At 52.6% G+C, this 12,977-nt stretch overlaps 1 protein-coding gene across 6 annotated transcripts in view; it reads left to right on the top strand.

Moving 5' to 3' along the window:
• Positions 1-12,977, top strand: part of SLC25A20 (solute carrier family 25 member 20) — a 92,818-nt gene that overhangs the window by 44,576 nt on the left and 35,265 nt on the right. For all 6 annotated transcript variants that reach the window (XM_078766794.1, XM_078766792.1, XM_068132572.2 and 3 more), the window contains one exon: positions 2,150-2,259. In XM_078766794.1, the coding sequence (XP_078622920.1) occupies positions 2,150-2,259 (110 nt within the window). The remainder of the gene's footprint in view (positions 1-2,149; positions 2,260-12,977) is intronic.

The raw sequence follows: 12,977 nt of genomic DNA, 5'->3' as shown, positions 1-12,977 counted from the left end.
CAACGCGTCATTCCTGCCTGGAAAACTGCAGCTCTCCATCCGCGGCTCTTCCTCCTCACGTCCACCAGCAAAGTCTCGGAACGCGGCGTTTATATGATCAAGCCTCCCCATGCAGTGAGCAAGCACAACCGCCCACTTTGACATCCAGCACGAGAAGCAAGATGTCCGCGCGCGCCAACCACTTTACACGCTGTTTTCTGACATCATCGGTGCTTCTCCTCCAATCAGCGAGATGCTTCCTACTCGTCCTTCCCTCCAACAATCAGCCAGTCCCTTCTTACTCCGGCCTTCCTTGTCAATCAAGAGCCCTGGCCAATCACGGCTCCTCGCGGCGTGTCCTCGGCCTGCCCGAGCTATGTGTGCCTGCCACGTCGGGGTGACTGCCCTCGTGCTTGATGCCTGGCTTCTGGTAGGTTTTATTTTTAGGGCGTTTAAATGTGGGATTCTTGCCCTTTGTGTGGTGCGGTGCCAAAAGAGACAAAGGGGTAAATCACATAGGGAATGACATACAAGGAATTACTTAACCTAATCCCTGAGCTAAATATCATGCCCCGCCCCCTCGTGGCGGGACAAATACACAACTTCATCCGACATTCGGGCTAAACAGGTCCTATACTTATTACATGGTGGTGGTTCTTCTTCTTCACGACAGTCCGAGCATGCTACCTACACAAATCTACCTGGTCTAAAGTCATCTCTACCCCACCGACATAACAATATGTTAACTAGAACGGCACTCAATAGAGAGCATACCTCCGCCAGGTGAACAGTTTATGTTTTGTATCCCAGAGTAGACCAGAAAATCGCAATACAGAAACACATTTAATAAAAATAATCCGTCCATAACTTTTTGAGATATCCGGCTATGTATCGATTTTGCCCTTATCTCCCTTGGCGGCAGGAAGGGCATCCGGCCATAAAAACATTGCCTCAAACAGGGAACCATGATTGTCATGCGGCCCGCAAGGCTAACCCCCGCTCTAGCGGGGAAAATGGCCTTAAAACGATCATTCATTCCCAATGGTGAAGAATCACTTAATAAATTAAATAATTCTCATATCCGAATCCATAATCGGATCTTCACCAAAATCGAATCGAATCGCCCTTGTCAGACACCCAACCGGTCCACCACGTTTTGTCAAAATTCATCCACAACCTTTTGAGATATCCTGCTATGTATCGTTTTTGGCCCTATCTCCCAATGGTGAAGAATCACTTAAAAAATTATAGTAGCCGGATCTGAATCCGGATCTTCACCAAAATCTAATCATTTTGTCCTTGTCACATACGCTATATCTCTGCCAAATTTCGTCCGAATCCGTCCACAACCTTTTGAGATATTTTGTTCACAATCAAACAAACGGACAAACAGACAGGGGTGAAAACATAACCTCCATCCACCTTTGGTGGCAGAGGTAATGATGCCACAGGTGCCTCCATTATGACATCATAATTTGACGAGTACAAAACTTCATCCGATGAAGATGAAATTTCTTGAACGTCATCTCTGGAAGATAATTAGTGGAAGAATTTTTTTAATGATGACGTCATCGGCCACGTGGTTCAGCCGCCATATTTGTTTTAACAAAAGCCTTAAAACCAATGAAAACATGCCCTAGCGAGGGTCTGCAATCTCTGATTGCTCTTTCTCATTGTTTTCTGCTATCAAGTTGATGTAATTGTTTATAAATCTTATTAGTTTTGTTTATATTTTTGTCTACGAGTAATTCCAACGGTGCACACATGCGTATATATCGTCCTCTTTGGAAACGATGTTGATGATGCATTTCCTGACTCTTGAGACATTTTTGTGTAAACTTAAATCAAAGTCCGTGTTCTTTAAAGAAAGTGGAAAACTTAACCTTTGATTCAATGATACATTCTGAGACATTTTTGAGGGCTCAGAACTTGTAAGGATCTCTAAACTATGAAACAAAACGATAACATTTTTTTTTGTTTTCCACCTGCTCCTTTGAGCGACCTCACCAATAAACTAAGGTGTAAGGTATCACGTGATACCTACCACTCATAGAGCAACTTGGCAGTTTGATGGCAAACACACATGAGTACTTTGTCAATGTTGCACTTCAGTTTTACTCTTTTGTTTACCGATCAAATGTCCCTCGAGCTCATTCATTTACCTCTGCAGTGCTTCAGAGCTGAGTGTACTACGGGTGCTGTTTGCTGGAGGCATGGCCGGAATCTTTAACTGGGCCGTGGCCATTCCTCCAGACGTGCTCAAGTCTCGCTTCCAGACTGGTAAGTGTGTCATCTGGTAATTTGGTTCTTCCACAAAAAAGGCACCAGGGCACATATGCGTGAACCGAGACTACGTTAGTTGGCGACCAGAGGCTACCCAGCGACCAGTTAAGCTTTATCTTGACACGCTCCACAATCCGAATGCAGGGAACTGCCTAGTTAACTAGTCACAGAATAATAGCTACTACTGCTTAGTTAACTAGTCTCTGTATATAAAGTTAGTCCATTAAAAATTCCATTCATTCAAAATAAATTTAAAAGTGTGAAGGGCATGGTCCATTCTATCTCCAGGTTTTTCTCTATACTCCCTGGCTTCTGCACATGCATTGGAAGCTCAACACTACTTCCTCCTAACGTGATCTCAAATGCCAATTGCCATATTTAGTCTAGGACCTGACTAACATATGTATGCAAATAATTTAGGAGAGGATAACTCAACTGTTATAGGCTAATATCACCCCCAGGAACAACCTGGGATGTGTGCCAAAATCTCTATCCGGGGCGAAAAGCCCGAAAATGACCACGCCCTTTTAAAAATGACCACGCCCTTTTTCATAGGAAGTGCTATTTCCGACATAGCTCTATCTTCTATACCGTTGGAGCTACAGATTTTCTGAGGTGCTTAAAATGTTCAGAATAGCCATGTTTAGGAGGTCATATATTTCCAAATGGGTTTTCTACGAGAAAATGACTAAAAATCCCGAAAATACAGCCATTTTTAACACGATTTCATACTAATATTAAGCATATTCATGATATACAAAGGCCACTATGAGCCTCCATACATTTTATGATTTTGAGCTCCCTGATTGGCTGATAGTTTCAGTCTATAATTATACCACAGTGAGGTTTGTCAGTGTGAGTCATGTAAAATGGTAAGTTTTCACATCTTATTTCAATTTTAATGAGCAAACTCTTTAGATTTGTGATGCCTAATTAGTAGTTTTAGAGGTGATCAATATAAATGAATCTAATTTCACATGGAATTTTATAAGCAGATGAGAAACCTATGTGTTTCTAGTATATTCCTTGGTCTAGGTGGGTTTCATATGGAGAAGATTGTATTGGCCTGTCTTGGTACATACCTGGAGCCCTCTGGAATTTTTGCTGTTCTAGTTGAGACAGAGTGCTGTGGTACTGATGTCATCCAGACCGTGATCTCCGGTTCCCACTATTCCAGGGCCCGCACTGCCCATTCAATGATACACGAGGTCCTCACATCTATGATGTTAGAAGCATTCCTCTCCAAATACCCTGAGAGACGAACGGAACTAGAGGCACTGCAGGTCAACTGTCAGTCTAAAGAGCTCACGGGCGAAGAATTGAACACCACAAAGGAGTGCGCTGACACCATCCAAGCAGCCTTTCAAGTCTACCTTAAGGAAAGGGCATCGCTGTCTCAGTCATTTGATTACTGGAACACATACGTTTCTGACCTGTTCCCAATACTCAGGAATCTCACCAATTCTCTGTGCTCTGGAGACTGGATTCTCTACCTCAGTGCTGTGGAGAGGGCAACTTCACTGTTCTTCTTTTTTGGGAGAGCAAACTACTGTCGATGGACACCATTATTCCTGCAGGACTGCTACCAACTGAAGGAGAAGTTCCCACTCCTGTACGACTCCTACATGAACGGTGGATTTGTCGTGAACACGACCATGAAAGGTAGTGGAGTGCCCTTTGACCAGGCGCTAGAGCAGTGCTACAACCGGCCTGCCAAAATAAGTGGTGGGATAATTGGGGTCACCAGGAAGAAGGAGGCAGTAGCTCTGTGGGGAATCATCAAGCATAAAAAAGACCAGTACGTTGACCTCCTGAAGATGAAGGATGATGTCGAAGGAGAACTCTCACTTCACCACGACTTCAACCCAAGTACTGCAACTAAGATAGTTGGGATGGTGCAAGACATAGAGGATTATCTCCTGAAGGTATGTAGTCCTCTACAAGACCAGGTAGCGCTGAAGAATATTCTCACTGGAGAAATTGTGACCAACGTAATCGTAGACAAGTTGTTGTGCTGTATCAAGGAGGGCAGCGCTGCTTGTGCTAAATTTATCGATGATCGACTCAGAAATAGGTCGATATCGATACACTCAACTATTAGCAAAATCAAGTTTACATCCCCTAAGACCACCTTAAATTTGGCTCCCAAAGCAGACATCAAAGATGAGACGATCAAAGCTCTCATGTTTATTGAGTATGGGCGTCACCGGGGGTTCACTGTTGAGGAGCTACTCCAGCATGAGATCACCAACTCTGCGTTTTTCTTGGTTGACAAAGATGGTTACTTGAGGAAGAGTGCCAAATCAGAACTTGGGACTGAGCTGCTGAAGTTGTGCCCACTAATAGATAAAAAAGGGCCAGAAACCTCCCCACAAACCCATGCCATAGTTATCGACTTCATGGCCATGGTGAGAAAAGTCCCCTTAAAGAAGCTTGATCCACCCGTCAAGACATTCCATGACTTTGCTATTGCCTTGACATCTATGGTCACCAAAGCTGGGCACAGCTGTGATGAGATCCACATCGTTTTCGACGCGTACAGAGAGGACAGCAAGAAAGGAGAGAGGGGGAGAAGAGGAAAGTCAACAGAAATGGTGGTCCTTGATGTGATATCACCGAACCAAAATGTTCCAGTGGTATTAGAGAACTTTTGGTCGTCTTCCATCAGCAAAACTGCTTTCCAGGCATTCTATGTTGAGTGGCTCACCACCAATTATCAAGGCACCAAACCGCTATACCTTGGTATATCACCACAGTCATGGTTGGTGTCAGCTGGGTGTGCTTCTCCATTCCCTCGGCTCAACTGCACACACGAGGAAGCTGATGACAGGATGATGTTTCATGTGCAGGACATTCTAAGTCACCGGTCAGGACTTACATCCTTGATGCTGTCATCAGGTGACACAGATGTCTTTGTGTGCCTGTTATACCACATCACAGTCAATTGGAGAGATATTGGCCTCCAAGAGCTCTGGCTCGTCCGCAACTCAGGAGTGAAAAGATCAATATTACCACTCCATGATATCTGCACAGCGCTGGGAGACGAGCTCACAAAGTGTCTCCCAGCACTCCATGCGCTGACTGGGTGCGATACAACCAGCAAGATATCAACTAAACTTGCAGCCCTGAATGCTGTCCGCAAACTAGGAAATTCCTCTCTGATCCTGAATTTCGACTGCCCACAGCTAACAGAAAGCACAATAGAGATGGCGGAGACATTCTTGGTCAAGTGTCTCAAACCATCAACAGACCTGGAGATATTTGACGACCTGCGTGTCGCTGCATTTGATAGCAATGCCCTCAAGATGGACTTTGAGAGAACCGCTTGCACGTCAACTAATGCAAGAAAACATATCCAAAGAGGCTATTACCAACAGCAACTGTGGGTCCAAGCCCCATTTAGAGACGCCACCTTGATTTATGAATGCCGAGTCTTATGGTTTTGTAAGAAGGGGCAGTTTATTAGTCCCTGAGATTGTGATCTCAAAACCCGAAGGCCTGCCAGATCCCTGTAGGTGTGGCAAGTGTGCTCGTAAGAATGGGTGTCCATGCAGGGTAGCTGATTTCAAGTGTTGCAAGTACTGCAAATGCAAAGGAGGTGATTGTTGTAAAAACCCTATCACTGAATGAACACTGCTCATCATCCTCATAACTGGACTCTGTTGTGTTACTCTTCATGTTCCTGTTCCCGACCCTGGTTTATGTGACACATAAACAGTACTATTGTGGTGTTCAAAGTTGTATTGTTGGCTGTTGGGCAAATTCCCTGCTGATCTTTGAAACATTAAGCTCTCTCGGTACTGCTGCCTACTAAAGTAATAAGTATTTTTTTTTTTTTTTTTCATTTTAAGTTAACATTCCATTGATAATAGTAAAGCGCGGCGTTACGCGCGCTGCTTGTGAGCAAGGAGGAAGCGGACAAGCGGTAACATATAAACGTCTTTATTGTAAGACTACACTGTAACACTGAACTCCTCCGGGCTGGTCGCCCGGTGTATAGCATGAGGCCACGCCTACCCCTCGGGCGTGGCCACCGCCCACTTGGTGCGTGGAATGATGTCACCACGCCAGTGGGCTTTTGTGTCCGCCACACGCGCCCCCCCAGAATTCCCGCGCACCTGGAGGGCCAGTTTGTGGGGCAGTCGAATGACCCGGCCGAAGCGCCCCCTGGCGATCGGCGGCGTCCGGGGTGCAGGGATACCAGGTGGGATGCCCCTGGCTGCCCCTGGGATGGGTGCAGGACCGGGGGGCGCCGTGGCGGCGGGGCTGGGCGGTGCCGGGGGTCCGCCCGCAGGAGGGCGGCCCCGACGTGGGGGTCGGGCCACTGGCGGTGGATGGTCCACATCGAGGTGGGCCGGCTTGAGGCGGTCTACCGAAACGCGGTCAGGAGTACCGCCGATGTCCAGGGTGAAGTGCTTCGCCCCGGTCTCCAGCACGCGGAAAGGCCCGTCGTACGGGGGCCGCAGTGGTGTCCGATGGGCATCGTGGCGGACGAAGACGTACTCCGCCGTGCGAAGCTCCGGGGCGACGTGCGTCGGTGGGTGCCCGTGGCATGCCGTTGGCACCGGGGCGAACCTCTGGGCGGTCTCTTGCAGAGCGGAGCGCTGCTGTGCCGCGGACCATGGTGCCGTGGAGTCGGGGAGGAACTCGCCCGGCACCCGCAGCGGTTGCCCGAAGACCAACTCCGCCGCGGATGCGCGCAGGTCCTCCTTGGGCGCCGTCCGGAGGCCCAGCAGGACCCAGGGGAGCCTGTCGACCCAGCCGCCGTCGCGGAGGGTGGCCCAGAGCGCGGCCTTCAATGAGCGGTGAAATCGCTCACACAGGCCGTTAGCCTGGGGGTGGTAGGCCGTGGTTCGGTGCAGCCGGACCCCGAGCCCCTGCGCAACCGCCCCCCAGAGCTCCGAGGTGAACTGGGGGCCGCGGTCGGATGAGATGTCTGAGGGGGCGCCGAACCGGGCGACCCAGGTGGCGATGAAAGCCTGCGCGACATCGGCCGCCGTTGTCGACGCCAAGGGCACGGCCTCCGGCCACCGGGTGGTGCGGTCCACCATGGTGAGGACGTGGGTGAAACCCCGCGAGGGGGGCAGAGGTCCCACCAGGTCCACGTGGACGTGGTCAAACCGGCGTTCCGGCACCGTGAACGGGGCCAACGGGGCCTGGGTGTGCCGGTGCACCTTGGCGCGCTGGCACGCGAGGCATGTCCTGGCCCAGCCGCGGACGGCCTTCCGGAGGCCATGCCAGACGAACTTGTCGGCGATCAGCCTTTGGGAGGCCCTCGCGCCCGGGTGGGACAGGCCGTGGATGGCGTCAAACACCTGGCGCTGCCAGCCCGCGGGCACAATGGGGCGAGGACGCCCGAGGGAGACGTCGCACAAGAGGGCCGCGCCCGCGCCGTCGAACGGCACCTCGGTGACGCGGAGGCCCGTGACGGCGGTCCGCAAGGCCTGGACGTCGGGGTCAGCCGCCTGGTCCGCTGCCATCCGGGCATAGTCGATGCCGAGGTGGACTGCGTGGGCGACGGCCCGGGAAAGGCAATCCGCAACCGGGTTGTCCTTCCCCGCGACGTGCTGGATGTCCGTCGTGTACTCGGACACGGCCGAGAGGTGACGCTGCTGCCGGGCCGACCACGGCTCGGTGACCTTGCCCATCGCGAAGATCAGCGGCTTGTGGTCGACGAAGGCAGTGAACGCCCGGCCCTCGAGCAGATGGCGGAAGTGCCTGACCGCCAAGTGAAGTCCGAGCAACTCGCGGTCGAAGGTACTGTAACGGCGTTCGGGCGGGCGAAGCTGCCGGCTAAAGAACGCCAGCGGTTGCCAAGCTCCACGCACCCATTGCTCGTGCACCGCGCCCACCGCGTAGTCCGAGGCATCGGTGGTGAGGGCGATCGGTGCATCGGGCGCCGGGTGCGCGAGCATGGTGGCGTTAGCCAAGGCGAGCTTCGCGCCCGTGAACGCCGTGTCCATTTGCTCGGTCCAGGTAACGTCGCCTTTGCCCGGCTTACCTCGGAGAGCTTCGTGCAGGGGGCGCAGGAGCTGGGCGATACGGGGCAGGAACCGATGGTAAAAGTTCACCATGCCCAGGAACTCCTGCAGCCCTCTGATCGTGCGGGGGCGCGGAAACCCCTTCACCGCCTCCACCTTGGCCGGCAGGGGGACGGCTCCGTGCCTGGTGACACGGTGCCCCAGAAAATCGATTGTGGCGGCGCCGAACCGGCACTTTGCGGGGTTCACAATCAGGCCATGCTGGCCCAGGCGTTCGAAGAGCGTGCGGAGGTGGCGTAGGTGCTCTTCGCGGGACGCGCTGGCGACGAGGATATCGTCCAGGTAGACGTAGACAAAATCCAAGTCGCGCAGGACGCTGTCCATCAGTCGCTGGAACGCCTGAGCCGCATTCTTCAGACCGAAGGGCATGCGCAGGAACTCGAAGAGTCCGAATGGCGTGATGACCGCCGTCTTCGGGACGTCCTCCGGCCTGACGGGGACCTGATGGTAGCCGCGTATGAGGTCCACCTTCGAGAAGAAGGACCTGCCCGCCAAACGGGCGGAAAAGTCCTGAATGTGGGGGACGGGGTAGCGGTCGGGAGTCGTGGCGTCATTGAGACGGCGATAGTCCCCGCACGGTCGCCACCCCCCGCCGGGCTTCGGCACGATGTGCAGCGGCGACGCCCAAGCGCTCTCTGAGCGCCGAACGATGCCGAGTCGCTCCAGGGTAGCGAACTCCGCTTTTGCCACCGCCAGCTTCGTCGGCTCGAGGCGGCGTGCCCGGGCGTAGACCGGTGGCCCGACGGTGGGGATGTGATGGGCCACCCCGTGCTTGACGGCCCCCGCCGAGAAGGTGGGCCGCGTGAGGGCCGGGAAGCCGGCGAGGAGGCGGGTGAATGCGTCCGCTGCCGGAAGCGTACAGACCAACGTGGCCGGAACCGAATCGTTCGGCAAGCCGCTTGGCAAGCCGCTCGTTGAGCTGGGCAACGCACATGCGAGCGAGCTGAACGTCTCGGCCTGGACAAGCCGTCTGGCTTGACGTCGACCAGGAGCCCATTAGCGCACAGGAAGTCCGCGCCAAGCAGTGCCATGGGCACGTCGGCGGTGACGAACGTCCATCGGAAAACCTGCCCTCCAAACCGCAGAGAGAGGCAGCGTTTTCCGTACGTACGGATGGGCGTCCCGTTCGCGGCAAGCAGCGCGGGGCCCCCACCCGCGGCGTGCTTGTCTGACGTGCCGGCGGGAATGACACTCACCTGTGCTCCCGTGTCGCACAGGTAACGGCGCCCGGAGAAGGTGTCCGTTATGAACAGCAGGCTGCTCGAACGGCCGGCGCTCATCGCCACAATTGAGCGCCGGCCCGGGCGTTTCCCGACCCGTTGAAGGAGCACGGCGGATGACACCGCCGAGCTTCGTGGCCGAACTTGGCGTGGAACCAGCACCAGGTGGTGGAGCTGGAGGAGCGCGGCTGGCTCCGCCAGGCCGGTGGAGTCGACGGGTTTCCCCGCGGTGGCGGTTTTCGCCGCGGCGGTGGGCGGGGCGTGGCGGCGTTCACGAGGTGCGTATCAGCATGCTGTTGAACCTCAGCGTGCTGTCGAAGATGATGCTGTGGAACATCAGCGTCGAAGGCCGTGACGGCCACGCCAACGCTCGCCCGCGTGTCCGAAGCGGCGAAGTACTTGTCCGCCTCGGCCGCCAATGCTCGGGGTTCCGTTAGCCCGGTCCCGGCCAACGCGAGGCGAACCTGCGCTGGAAGTTGGCGACGGAAAAGCGCCCGGAATAGCGAACCGGGGGCTTCGTCGCCCAACAGTGACAGCATATGGTCCATTCGGACCGACGGGCGCGTCTCACCGAGCTCGGGGAGATCCAGGAGGCGATCGGCCCGTGCGTCGTCCGTGAGGCCGAACGTGGCTAGGAGTAGCCGCTTGAGTGCCTCGTACTTGTGGCCGTCCGGTGGGTGGCGAAGGACGGACACAACTCGAGCGGCCGTGCCGGGCCCGAGGGAGGCGACGACATGGCAGTAGCGCAGGTCGTCGTTGGTGAGGCGCCGAAGCTGAAATTGGGCTTCGGCCTGGATGAACCAGACTTCGGCCTGGGCCTCCCAAAATTCGGGAAGTTTAATCGCCATTGCCTTGTCGTTGGCCATTGCAATGGCGTCGTGTTCGGAAGGATCGCTACGGCAGATCCAACGTCGAGGGTCACCAGTAAAGCGCGGCGTTACGCGCGCTGCTTGTGAGCAAGGAGGAAGCGGACAAGCGGTAACATATAAACGTCTTTATTGTAAGACTACACTGTAACACTGAACTCCTCCGGGCTGGTCGCCCGGTGTATAGCATGAGGCCACGCCTACCCCTCGGGCGTGGCCACCGCCCACTTGGTGCGTGGAATGATGTCACCACGCCAGTGGGCTTTTGTGTCCGCCACAATAGTATGATTGAAAATACAATTTCTTTACAATAATCAAATGCTCGCTTTCTTTACTATGATATGGCAATTCCAGTTTGTAGGTAGTTGTATGGTAATAAGTTGACCTAACGCTTTTTAGTCATTTTCTCGTAGAAAACCCATTTGGAAATATATGACCTCCTAAACATGGCCATTCTGAACATTTTAAGCACCTCAGAAAATCTGTAGCTCCAACGGTATAGAAGATAGAGCTATGTCGGAAATAGCACTTCCTATGAAAAAGGGCGTGGTCATTTTTAAAAGGGCGTGGTCATTTTCGGGCTTTTCGCCCCGGATAGAGATTTTGGCACACATCCCAGGTTGTTCCTGGGGGTGATATTAGCCTATAACAGTTGAGTTATCCTCTCCTAAATTATTTGCATACATATGTTAGTCAGGTCCTGGACTAATTCTGTCCTTACCAGTGGTAGGCACACATTGTGTGGTATGGAGGAGAGAATGTAATAGTCTAATGTACACCCTAGTACATGATCAAACACTTGTTTCTCTTTACTTTAAATTCACTACAGTGGTCTAAAATATAAAGGGTACATTCCAATAGTAGTTAGTGTCTAAGAGGTCAACAGGGTCTAATCACTCAAGCATGTAAAAAGGGTCTAAAAAGGTTCACGTGGTCTAAAGTTACTTAAGGGGTATAAAGGGTATAAAGGTCTGAAGGTCTGAAGGATGAAGGGATTTAAAGGTGTTTAAAATGGTCTTAAACTTAAAAAGGGGTCTTACTGGTCTTTGCGGTCTACAGGGTCTTAAGGTTATTTGAGGTAATAAACGGTCTTGTGGGTCTTTGGAGTCTTAAGAGTCTTCAAGGTTGTAAAGGGTCTTCGAGATCTTAAAGGGTCTTTGAGGTCTTCGGGGGTCTGATCTCTCAAGCATGTAAAAAGTCTTCTCGCAAGCATGTAAAAAAGCATACTAGGAGAGGTTTTAGGGATCTTCAGGGTCTTTAAAGGCTGAGGTTGTGCATGAAATTACCCTTAGGATAATCTCCGGGTCGGACTTGGTCTGTGTGCTAAATTCGATGGTTGTCGGCCCAGCGATCTTTGCAAAAAGCGCGAACACACAGACACAGATAGATAGACAGACATACATTCGATGAATTTTATTTACTAGTGTGGCACCCGTGGGACACCCACAGACATAGATGTGTATGACATTTGGATATCTTGAGTTAGATGCTGCACATAGAGTTTTACAAAATGGTTACTGGTAACTTGACAGATTACAAATGATGTAATCTGCACAATTTATTTACTTCATATAATATGTGAATACATTGTCCATGCACATTGAAAATACAGTTTGGAATATGTGTAATTCTACGTAATGTAAAATGTGACATCAAGACCTCAAATCTCCCCTCACCCCCTCACCCCCTCTCCCCTCATCATGCACATTGCACAGGGCAGAGGGGAGAGGATCACGCACAGGGGAGAGGATCACGCACAGGGGAGAGGGTCACGCACAGGGGAGAGGGCCACACACAGGGGAGAGGATCACGCACAGGGGAGAGGATCACGCACAGGGGAGAGGATCACGCACAGGGGAGAGGATCACGCACAGGGGAGAGGATCACGCACAGGGGAGAGGATCACGCACAGGGGAGAGGATCACGCACAGGGGAGAGGATCACGCACAGGGGAGAGGATCACGCACAGGGGAGAGGATCACGCACAGGGGAGAGGATCACGCACAGGGGAGAGGATCACGCACAGGGGAGAGGATCACGCACAGGGGAGAGGATCACGCACAGGGGAGAGGATCACGCACAGGGGAGAGGATCACGCACAGGGGAGAGGATCGCCCACAGGGGAGAGGATCGCCCACAGGGGAGAGGATCGCCCACAGGGGAGAGGATCGCCCACAGGGGAGAGGATCGCCCACAGGGGAGAGGATCGCCCACAGGGGAGAGGATCGCCCACAGGGGAGAGGATCGCCCACAGGGGAGAGGATCACACACAGGGGAGAAGATCACACACAGGGGAGAGGGGGGGGAGATGATCACACACAGGAGAGAAGATCACACACAGGGGTGAGGAGGGAGAGGCTTGGGGTGAGAAGGGAGAGGGGTGCAAGAGGGTGGAGAGTGACACTTCTACCTTGACTTGAGAGGGGGAGAGAGCGGGAAGAATCTGCCTTGAATGACTTGCTTCTATTGATAATTTTTAAACTTGAAAGCATCAAATACACTTTGCTTTGCAAATTAAAAATTGCTTAATTACAGTATTACAGCATAGTTGAAAATGAGTTAACTCACCTTAAATAATCTCTCTCTCT

Source organism: Myxine glutinosa, chromosome 12, assembly GCF_964187855.1.
Source record: "Myxine glutinosa chromosome 12, kmMyxGlut1.1, whole genome shotgun sequence".
Lineage (NCBI taxonomy): Eukaryota > Metazoa > Chordata > Myxini > Myxiniformes > Myxinidae > Myxine > Myxine glutinosa.
Note: the sequence above shows the minus strand (reverse complement) of the source record. Positions and strands in the feature narration are given on the sequence as shown.